Consider the following 11668-nt stretch of genomic DNA (forward strand, 5'->3'; position numbering starts at 1 on the left):
TTATATTCCGCTTTAACTTAAAGTTACTTTTATTCAACCAGCAAGTAATTTTTTGATGGGAAATGACATAGGTGTCTCCCAAAAAATAATAAGACGATGTACAAGAGGCATTATTGTGGAAACTAAACATTTCTCAGCTTTTATTTACATTTGAGCAAAAATTGTCCAGTCCAAAAGTATTCATACCCTTCGCAAACTGTCAGTCTGTGAGAGAATCGAAAGTTCTATACCACTCCAATCCAAGCTGATCTAAAGCATCCTAATTACCCTGATTACAGTAATTGGAAACAGTTGTTTTAATCAACTCAACAGGTGAAAAAACGCAGTTGGTTTGAGGACAGTCATGGCTAAGACAAAGGAGCTCAGTGAGGACCTGCGGCTGCACATTGTGACTACTCACAAGTCAGTAAAGGGCTACAAGCCCATTTCTAAATGTTTTCACGTTCCAGTGGATACAGTGCAAAGTATTATTAAAAAATACAAGATGTTCAGCACTGTGGAAAATCTAGGAGGACGTGGTCGGAAGCTAAAAGTGACACCTGTGCTGTCCAGGAGGATAGTGAGAGAAGTGAAAAAGTATCCAAGGATCACCCCCAAGGCCATCTTGGTGAATCTGGGCTCTGCTGGTGGCAATGTCTCAAGGCAGACAACCCAACAGACACTGCACACTACTGGGTCCCACGGATGCAGACCAAGGAGGACGCCACTTCTCCAGATTAGTGTTGGGCGAACGCCTGGATGTTCGGGTTCGGGCCGAACAGGCCGAACATGGGCCAGATGTTCGGCATGTTCGGCCCGAACGCCGAACTCAATGCAAGTCAATGGGGACCCGAACATGCCGCAATACGGCCCCCCTATGGGGTCGCAGGCATAAGGGGGGAGCATGCCCCGATCGCGGGGGGGTCGGAAATTCCCCCCACCCCCTCCGCTAGTGCTCCCCCCTCTGCCCGCTTCCCCATAAAAAAAGTTTGCGTAAAGTTAAATAGTACCGGTGGTGGCTGCTGCAGTGGCTGGCTGGCAGTGGTGTGAGTCACGCGTACCCTCGTATGCGTCATCACGTAGAGGACGTGAGGTCAGAGAAAGGTCGGAAGTACCACAAGGGTACTACCGCTGAACCGCCCACTGCCCGGCCTCAATGCGTCCTACTCGGACTCCTCCTCCTCACTCACACCACTGCCAGCCAGCCACTGCAGCAGCCACCACCGGTACTATTTAACTTTACGCAAACTTTTTTATGGGGAAGCAGGCAGAGGGGGGAGCGCTAGTGGAGGGAGTGGGGGGAATTTCCGACCCCCACCCCCCCCCCCGCGATCGGGGCATGCTCCCCCTTATGCCTGCGACCCCATAGGAGGGCCGTATTCGGCCGAACAGGGGCCCTGTTCGGCCGGGCATTGAGCAGTTCGGGCGAACCCGAACAGTTTGGCCGAACACCATCAGGTGTTCGGCCGAACTCGAACATCACCCGAACAGGGTGATGTTCTGCAGAACCCGAACAGTGGCGAACACTGTTCGCCCAACACTACTCCAGATAAGGCACACAATAGCTCGCTTGGCCTTTGCAAATGCTTATCTGGATAAAGAAGAAGACTTCTGGTCTTCTGTGTTATGGTCAGATGAAACAAAAATTGAATTGTTTGGTCACAATGATGTTTCCTTCATTTGATGTAAAGAAGAAGCCTTCAACTCAAAGAACACCATCCCCACTGTCAAACATGGTGGTGGGAATCTAATGATTTAGGGGTGTTTTTCAGCCAATGGCCCAGGGAACCTAATCACAGTAAATGGCACCATGTAAAAAGAGCAATACATGAGGATTCTCAACGATAACATCAGGCCGTCTGCAGAGAAACTTGGCCTTGGGCACCAGTGGACATTTCAGCATCACACTGACCCAAAACGCACAGCAAAAGTGGTGAAGAAATCGTGAGCAGACAACATCATTAACATTTATAAGTGGCCCAGCCAGAGTCCTGACTTTAATCCAATTGAGAATCTGTGGAGGAAGCTAAAGATCAGGGGGTGTCAAGGAGACCCTCCAACCTGAAAGATTTGGAGCTCATTGCTAAAGATGAATGGGCAAAAATACCTGTGGATACATGCAAAAAGCGTTTGATTGCTGTAGTAGCCAATAAAGGCTTTTCTATTAATTATTGAGAAGAGTATGAATAATTTTGGACTGGACACTTTTTGCTCCAATGTAAATAAAAGCTGAGAAATGTTTTTCTTTTCTACAATAAAGCCTCTTGTACATCGTCTTATTTTCTTTCGTGAGACACCTATGTCATTTCCCGTCAAAAAATTACTTGCTGGTTGAATAAAAGTAACAAAGTAAAAATTTGCCAGTGGTATGAATAGTTATGGGCAGCACTATATCTGTTCACTTCTTTCACAAGCCGTTTCCTGCAGCACAGATCTCCAGAGCTGCAAAGCGCAGTGTCCACTAGTGATGGTCAAACAATGGTCACAATTTCGCATTCGCAAACACGTTTGCAAGTTTTACTGTGAAAATTCGCAAACTGGAAATTCGCGGCAATTCACTTTTATTCCCTGCCCTTGTTTTGAAGACCAAGTGTCTGTGGTTAGATGGACCTTAGCACCAACACTTTGTGCAAGAGATTGGTTGACCTGCCACTGTAGATGCCCATCTCTGAAAAGTATCTTCTTCTTGGTACCTTTCACTGCAGTGCTGCAATGCTTACAAATTTTTTAAGACTTTTACTGCAAAAAACCCTGCGCTGACCAACTTGAGAGTATCTACAGTATGTATACACGGTGGTGCGCTCTATACACTGTTTGGCAACATTGGAACCACTAAGAGGAGCCAGAATAGGCGGGGGATAGCCTGAAAATTATCCCAGAGGCGATAGTGACCCATATAGCCGAGGGTCATCTTCTAAGAGTGAGTGCCCACTTTTGAGGGTGAGGTGGTGGTGGTCATTCCGAGTGAACCTGGGATACAAGTCTGGCACGGAAGTGGACAAAGTGGAAATATAGAACTTTGTGTTAACTATATATAGAACTGTGTCCATAGCAGGAGCGCTATTGCCTTGTATAGATTACACATTTTTTAAGGCCTCGGATTCAACCAGCTTGTATGGGAAAAGCTGGTGGGCTAGCAGTTCTGACAAGCCAGCTGTAAGCCGTTGGGCAAGGAGGTTACTTGGTAACACTGCCGTAACAATAGGGGATGCGACCCCTGCCGTCGCAGGGGGGCCCGTGGCCCCCCTAGGGCCCGCTCGGGACTTTTTGGGGGCAGGAGGGGTCGCAGCATAAGAGGAGAGCTGTGGCTGCAGATCGGTGGGGAGGGGGGAAATTCCCCCGTCCTCTCCCTCACCTCGGGCTCTCCTCTCAGCGCTCCCCTCCTGCAAGCAATCATTGGTGGTGCTCGTGGCAGCCTCGGCGGCGGCAGGCAAGCTGAGCACATACCTCCTTCTGGCCGGTCTCCGATCACTAAGTGCTTAATGGAACTTCCTGTGTAAACAGGAAGTTCTATGAAGCACTTAGTGATCGGAGACCTCCGTCCAGAAGGAGGTATGTGCTGCTCAGCTTGCCTGCGCCACCGCTGCTGCCACGAGCACCACCAATGATTGCTTGCAGGAGGGGAGCGCTGAGAGGAGAGCCCGAGGTGAGGGAGAGGACGGGGGAATTTCCCTCCTCCCCACTGATCTGCGGCCACAGCTCTCCTCTTATGCTGCGACCCCTCCTGCCCCCAAAAAGTCCCTGAGCGGGCCCTGGGGGGGGTTGGGCCGGAACTTTTTTTTGCAGGGGGGCCCGGGGCTTTCTAGGTATGCCCCTGCTTGGCAACAAATATTATCCAGTGATAATGAATTTCATAGATTACTATACATGACCTGAGTATGCAGTCAGTTGATAGAACCAATTTTCATGATCATTCCGATGAACTAATTTGCGTAATATGTTGGCGCTTTATAAATACAATAAATAATAATAAAATAACTAATGGGACTACACTGTGGGCTTGAGTGCGTAAATTGAGTTCACCACAGCCCTTTTAGTTGCACCGCATGCACTGATATGGAACTTTGTGTGAGCTCCTGTTCATTACCAGTCTCTTTCTATAGAACATAAGTTTGTTTAATGTTTATAAAGTAAAATCGAGGAGTACTCCATTAGTTAGGTGAGTGTAGAAATCTAATTGCTGTGGTCAAAGGCAAACGCTATTGACACAATAAGGGGGACTAGGTGAGAAAAAATAGGGTGAGACACAATAAGGGATCGCACTTGAGTATTTAGTAGCTTAGTAAATCAGGCTCTCTGTGTTGGGATTTGTGGATGTCATACACTGTATATTATGAATGAAGGTTTTTTTTTCCTTTATTAAAATTTGTCTTGCTGTTAAAGAATGCAATGCAGTGTGTTGGTGGTTTAAAGATAAGCTACAATGGCACGCTTTGTGTTTTCAGGGTATTCTGAATCCCATGTTTTGCGGCGTACATTCCCTGGCTTTTTTTGGCTGGAGGAGTTCTGCTGCCTGTGTGAATGAAAGCAGCACAGCAACAGAAACGCCACCTGTGATTGGGCAGGAGTGGGAGAACTCAATGGCAGAAGAGGAACATCTGCTCCGGATGCAGTCTGCACAGCCCAGTGAAAAGCACTCCTTCCCCAACATTCTGCAAATACTGGACTCCTATTCCTCCATGGGTGAGTCTTCATGGAATGGTGTAGAGCTATTGGATTGCAACAAGAACATTGACATACAAATAATGAATGTAACTTAAAGAATCAGAATCAGATTTATTTCGCTAAGTGTGACGGATGCCGCACTCAGAATTATTTTGGGTACACATTGGCATAGGACATAGCATGGACATAGCAAAGAAAAACATAAAGTGAGGGAAACAGTCATAGGCCTGGTGCACACCAAAACCCGCTAGCAGATCCGCAAAATGCTAGCAGATTTTTAAAAGCTTTTTCTTATTTTTCTGTAGCGTTTCAGCTAGCGTTTTGCGGTTTTGTGTAGCGGTTTTGGTGTAGTAGATTTCATATATTGTTACAGTAAAGCTGTTACTGAACAGCTTCTGTAACAAAACCGCCGGCAAAACCGCTCTGAACAGGCGTTTTTCTGCGCGGTTTGCGTTTTTCCTATACTTAACATTGAGGCAGAAACGCATCCGCAATCCAAAAAATGCCTCACCCCGGGAGGATTCGTTTCTGCAAAACGCCTCCCGCTCTGGTGTGAACCACCCTATTGAGATACATTGACCAAGCGTATCCGCAGCCGCAAGCAGCTGCAGAAACGCTGAAAAAGCCGCTCGGTGTGCACCAGCCCTTAGTGCAGAAATACAAAAAACACAGACAGTATAGAAGCACACGTGCACAGTATAGGGCATAGTGTAGGGGACTATATAGCATTAAGCTGTAGAGCGCGGTGCTGAGTGGGGAGGTGCTAGTTAAGGGCGAGCACAGCTTGGGGGAAAAAGGAGTTCCTGTGCCTGGAGGTTTTAGTTGGAATAGTTCTGTAGCGGCGGCCTGTGCGCATGTGGTTGAAGAAGCGACAGCCGGGATGGCGGGGGTCTTGTGCAATCCTGTTTGCCCTGTTGCTTAACCTGGAGGCATGAAGTAGGTCCAGTGGTGGCAGGGAAGTCCCGATGAATTCTTTCTGCAGCCTTGATCACTCTTTGTAGTTTATACTTGTCGCTAGCGGTGGCGCCTGCATACCATACGATGATTGAGGAGCAAAGGATAGACTCGATGGTAGCCGTGTAGAAACTTGTCATCAGCTCCTGGGGCATACCGAACTTCTTCAGTTGTCTCAGGAAGAACAGCCTTTGCTGGCCTTTTTTTGGCATTTAGTGGTGTTTTCTCCCCATCTCAAATCACCGGTTATGGTTGTGCCCAAGAACCGAACGCTGGATACTCAATGATGACTGGGTTGAGAGGGGGAGGGCACTTCCTGAAGTCCACAGTTAGTAAAGGAAACAGTTAGTAAAGGAAACCTAAAGTTACAAAAAAAAATGTACTTACCTGGGGCTTCTTCCAGCCCCCTTAAGTCTTTCTGTTCTCTTTCCATTATCCTGCACTCCGACGTTCCTGCAGTGCCCCCTCCAACGCTGGATGTGTGGCCACGTGCTGTACACATCCTTTATTACACTCCCATGGCCAGGATCGCTCTGCGCTAGCGCAGTAAGCAAAAATTGCTACTCCACAACCCCAGAACGCTACCCACCACGGAAGCATGAGCAAGGTCGTGCCCGATTACAGAGGCGGGCACCGGAGGAACGGCTGAGCATGGGATGACCGCGAGGGAGTAGGAGGACTTCAGGGGGGCTGGAAGAAGCCCCAGGTAAGTAAATGAGCATTTTTTTTATTTTTTATTTTTTTACTGTGGGTTCACTTTAACCACTTCCCGGCCACCCATAGGTGACGGAAAGTGTGCGTTCCTTAAAGCACCCACCGGTGTATCCTGATTATCTGCCCTCCAAAACAGATTGTTTTAAAACGTCCATTTTGCATTAAAGTGCTAAAACAGGACGTTTTAAAATGTCGGTTTTGCAGGAAGTAGTTTAAGTGAACTTGAGGGGAACCTCGGGTCAAGAAATCACATACCTAAGAATGTGCAGGAGGGTCCTGCTGCCTGGGACCCTCCTGCATATCGCAACTATGTGCCTCTTCATGCACAGGCAGGCCTACGCAGTAGCATTGAGCCGCTTGTGAAAATCGGCATGTGAGCTGGAATTACCAGCCTCTCACTAGGGGGACCATCTCCACTTGGGGGACAGCCCAGGAGCTATGGTGTACTGGTTTATCAAGCTGAAAAAATACTATTTGAAAAAAATCCTTGAATCATGTATGGAGTATGGCTACTTTTAAAGCACAGATGATATCTTTGTATAGATTGAAGCAGAGCTGGGACAAGGTCTTCCAGCACCCAAGGCTGAGACCTCAAAGTGTGCCCCTCCATCCCTTCCACCCCAACTGTCACACACTGATTGCATTTGACTAAGAGGTGCCCCAGGGCCCCTAACCCCCCTAAAACCTTAATCTCTAGTTATCTGGCTTGCAGTCACTGCCATGTATACCCTTTTCTTATTTCTCTCTGAGTCTGCTCCAAACACAATAGGGGAATGATAGCTGAGTGAGTTGTGCGCTCCCTCCTACACTGCGCCCTGAGGCTGGAGCCTCTCTCGCCTCTGCCTCGGCCTGGCCCTGGATTGAAGATGTGCCCTCAGCACCTTGTGCTGTTTAGTATGTTCTGCAACAAACTGCATTGTGTGCTGCCTGGTCGTTTTTCCCAAATTAGAACACTCTCCAGTCTTCAGACCAGGGGTGTAGCTAGAAATGACTGGGCCCCATAGCAAATTTTTTGTATGACCCCCCCCCCCCAACGTCCTTCCAACCCAACGTCCTTCCAACCCAACGCACCTCTCGGACCTCCCACCCAAACATTCCTCCAGAACCTTCCACCCCAACATTCCCACACCCCTCCAAGTCACCAGAAAATAATCGTAATGTGGGGAGCATTCACCAGAAAATAATCGCTATGTGGGGAGCATTCACCAGAAAATAATCGCTATGTGGGGAGCAGTCACCAGAAAATAATCGCTATGTGGGGAGCATTCACCAGAAAATAATCGCTATGTGGGGAGCAGTCACCAGAAAATAATCGCTATGTGGGGAGCATTCACCAGACATTTCACCATTTTAAGACAGAGATGGAGGGAGAAACTTTAGGAAACAGGAAATGTGGGCACTCTCGTTTAGTGGAAATGTGGGCGTCGACATAGGCGCACATATGAATAACGGCTATGGGGTTAAAATATCGGAAGCCGGTGCTGTCTGCAATGCAAAATATGGCTATAAATAGCGAGCGCTTACAAACGTGCATGTTTTTAGTGCTCACTCTCTTTAAGCACAAATTACATCAGACTATAACTTGACCTAATAAAAAAATGATCACATCAGGTAGCAATGAGCACCATACGGCTAATGTCCAAAGGGCATTTCAGTCTTTCACAGCTCAAACAACATACTATTGATAGTTTTCTTTTTTTTTTTTTTTTTTTTTTGAGCATGAGCTACGTGATCCCAGTTGCATCGGCTAATTCTTCATAGAGTACATCTCAGCTGTTTGTAGCTGTAGTGACAAGGGATTTTCTTGCGGTCACAGCTACAACATATGCAGCTATATAGCTACATTTGAATTGTTGTCCTAAATGCAAGGACACTCATAACTGTTGCACCAGGGAGAGACTTCTTTTTTGTTTTTTGTTTTGTTTACGGTATATTATATATTTGTTTGTCTTTTGCCTTTTTTATTATAAAATATCTTTATCATTTATAATTGGTTGGTTCATAAAAGTAGGAGCGCATCTCTACAACAACATAAATTTATACTAAACCTCCAACCAATTTAAAGGAAACCTGAAGTGAGAGTTATATGGAGGCTGCCATATTTATTTCGTTTTAAACCATACCAGTTGCCTGGAAGTCCTGCATCAGCAGTGTCTGAATCACACACCTGAAACGAGCAGCTATTCTAATCATATTTGTGTCAGAATCCTCTTCTCTACATGCTTATTCAGGGTCTATGGCTAAAGTATTATGCTTGGTACACGAAACGCAGTTTTCCATCAGATAGATGGATCGATAGATCATTTCCGACAGATCCGATCGGATTTCCGATCATTTTCTGATCGATTTTTCTAATCACTTCTATGCAAATTGACCAGAAAAACGATCGGAAATCAGATCAGACCTGTCGGAAATTATCTATTTAACCCATCTATCTTACAGGAAATTGCATGGTGTACCAGGCTTCAGAGGCAGATGATCAGCAGGACAGCCAGGCAACTGGTATTTTCTACAAGGAAATATGTCGGCCCACCAGGGTCTTCCCTCATATGCAGGTCTGACAGACAACCCCACGATATTATTGTTCATAAAGCTACTTTATAATGGGCCTATAGATATATTTTTGAAAATGGACTACCAGTAACTTATTCCGGAAAAGGTGGAATTCAATTGGTCTGTTTTGTGACGTTCCTTTTCTCTACCTCAGAATTTAGATGCTCTACTTTGGAAATAAACGCTGTACGGCTTCTTGGTACGCGAGATTCTGCGTCTGCTCACCTTCGTGGCTCTGAGCGAAGACCACAGCACTCAAATGTCTGAGCCAACAGATGAAGCAAGATAATACATGTTTAAATGTATTTGTTCAGATTGTATTTGTATGAAAACTCCACATAATCTTCACCAGTGAATCGTTTGCACAAATGTACCTACAGTAATTGTGTAATTTTATACATATCAAATGTCCTACTGTGCCTTATCTATATGGATTTAAAGGAATCCTGAAATTCAATAATGGAGGCTGACAACATGTTTTCATTTTAAGACATTCCAGATGTTTGGCTGTCAGTCTGATCTTTTGGCTTAAAATAAACCTAAAGTAAAACAAATCAGCCCAGTTTTACATACTTAGGACTTTTTCTAGCCCCCTCTACTCCTTCCAGTCTCTCCGTGTTGTTCTGATCTGATCCATTCAGCAGCTGTCCCCTCTGACAGCTGCATGTGTGGTCCCAGACAGCACGCCTCAGCGTGGAGGGGACAGCGAGGATCCTAAAGAACTATGAGGGGCTGAAAGAAGCCCCAGTTAAGTTAAAACTGGGCCGATTAGTTTCACTTTAGCTTTCATTTAACGGACATCTAGTGAGAGGTATATGGAGGCTGCCATATTTATTTACTTTTAAGCAATACCAGTTACCTGACTACCCTGCTGATCCTCTGTCTCCAATACTTTTAGCCATAGACCCTGAACAAGCATGCAGAAGATCAGGTTGTTTACATTTTTGTCAAATCTTACAAGATTAGCTGCATGCTTGTTTTGAGTGTGATCCAGACACTACTGCAGTCAAATAGACCAGAAGGGCTGCCAGACAACTGGTATTGCTTAAAAGGAAATAAATATGGCAGCCACCATATACCTCTCACTTCAGTTGTCCTTTAAGTAGTATGGGTTGCACACCTAGAACAAACATACAGTTATTAGAGAGTGAAGCCAGAATATATGAACTGCATATTTTCTTTTTCTGATTTAGAAGATTTAAAAAACAGAGCATCACACAAGTTAAGGCAGCAGTAGAACCCTCCGTAATCTTCATACTTTAGGTTTCCTTAAAGGGGGCCCTGAGCAGAGGCTATGGGTATGCAGTGCAGCATACCCACGTCTATTTGGTGATGAGCATACACTCACCAGCCCCTTTGGTAAGCTCTCCTCCTCTTGGTCTGCCCACAATAAATTACAAAGTATCGACAACTCTGAAAGAAAGTAGAGCTGTGCCCCAGAACAGGAAGTCTGTGGGTCCTCTATGCAGGCTTACAGGCTTCTTCCTCCCCTCCGCGTGTGCACGCCGGCAATATGACTTGCAGAAGAGGGAGGGGACATTAGAGGAGGAAGAAGCCTACACATGCGCAGAGAGGACCCTCGGACTTCCTGTTCCAGGTCACCGCACAACTTTCTTTCATTGTCGCCGATACAATGTAATTTATTGCAGGCGGACCAGGAGGAGGAGAGCTTACCAACAGTGCCGGTAACTTTATCTTCATTACCAGATAGACGTGGGTATGCCTAAATGCATACCCATAGCCTCTGCTCAGGGTCCCTTTAAAGTGACCCTAAGGTGGATTGCTACAGCACAAACTGGTGGTGAAACTGTATAGCATATATCCTCAAAGAAGACTCTTCCCAGTAGTGTCCCAAGCACCAGCTATACTTGGGATGAAAGTCCAGCTTTACCTCCTTCTGGTTCCTTGACCTCATCGTACATCATCCTCTGGTCACATGCTGCAGGACAGGCCTCCAATTTCAACCAAATTTAAGAACCCATTGGCTCCAGACAGCCCTGTTTATATACATAATCAGTGAAGGCAAAGGAGCAGAGATGTATAGTAAGACTATTAAACTTTATTTATAGAGCTAGCTTGTTACCTAGCACTTTAGTTTCAGGTGAGGGAGTGTATAGTTCATCAGCTTGAAACGTATAATAATGAAAGAGGCTAAGGAGGAGAGTGATAACATGACCAAAAGAGGTATGATCTCAGAGAATGATAAGCAGCTGAAGAGAGAGGGATATGGACGCTGCCATATTTATTTCCTTTTAAGCAATAACCGTTTCCTAGGAGCCCTGCTGATCCTCTGCCTCTTATACTTTAAGCAATAGAACCTGAACAAGCATGTTCATGATCAGGTGTTTCTGACATTGTCAGATCGGACTAGATTAGCTGCATGCTTGTTTCTGGTGCTATTCAGACACTGCTGCAGCCAAATAGAACAGCAGGACTGCCAGGCAACTGGTATTTAAAAGAATATAAACATGGCCGCTTCCATATACTTCTCACTTCATTTGCCCTTTAACACCTGCTTTTGAATAAGCAAGCTATTGCAATATCACTTGAAAGTGGGATGGAAAGTAGCCACTAGAGAGGTGTATTTGAAAGCAAAAGCAGTTTCATGTGCCTTTTGTGATATCACACTTGCTTCTAAGGTCAGCATTCTATACAGGCTTTGCAATAAAATACATGTTGTTCACGCTGTAGTCTAGGCTTTATGAATAGACCTTTATGTTCCCATACATTTCATTGTCACATTTCCATGGTAGAGCAATGAATGGCAAGTATCTATATGTAATAATACTGTATATGTTTGTGC

At 45.7% G+C, this 11668-nt stretch overlaps 1 protein-coding gene across 1 annotated transcript in view; it reads left to right on the plus strand.

Annotated features, from left to right (window-relative positions):
- The window catches only part of LOC137527407 (G-protein coupled receptor 143-like), a 75711-nt gene extending 65585 nt beyond the window's left edge, over positions 1 to 10126 (plus strand). The window contains exons 8-9 of the mRNA XM_068247919.1: positions 4425 to 4662; positions 9020 to 10126. Coding sequence (XP_068104020.1) covers positions 4425 to 4662; positions 9020 to 9132 — 351 coding nt within the window. The 3' untranslated portion in view covers positions 9133 to 10126. The remainder of the gene's footprint in view (positions 1 to 4424; positions 4663 to 9019) is intronic.
- The last annotated feature ends 1542 nt before the right edge of the window (positions 10127 to 11668 follow it).

The sequence above is a fragment of the Hyperolius riggenbachi genome, chromosome 8, assembly GCF_040937935.1.
Source record: "Hyperolius riggenbachi isolate aHypRig1 chromosome 8, aHypRig1.pri, whole genome shotgun sequence".
Taxonomy (NCBI): domain Eukaryota; kingdom Metazoa; phylum Chordata; class Amphibia; order Anura; family Hyperoliidae; genus Hyperolius; species Hyperolius riggenbachi.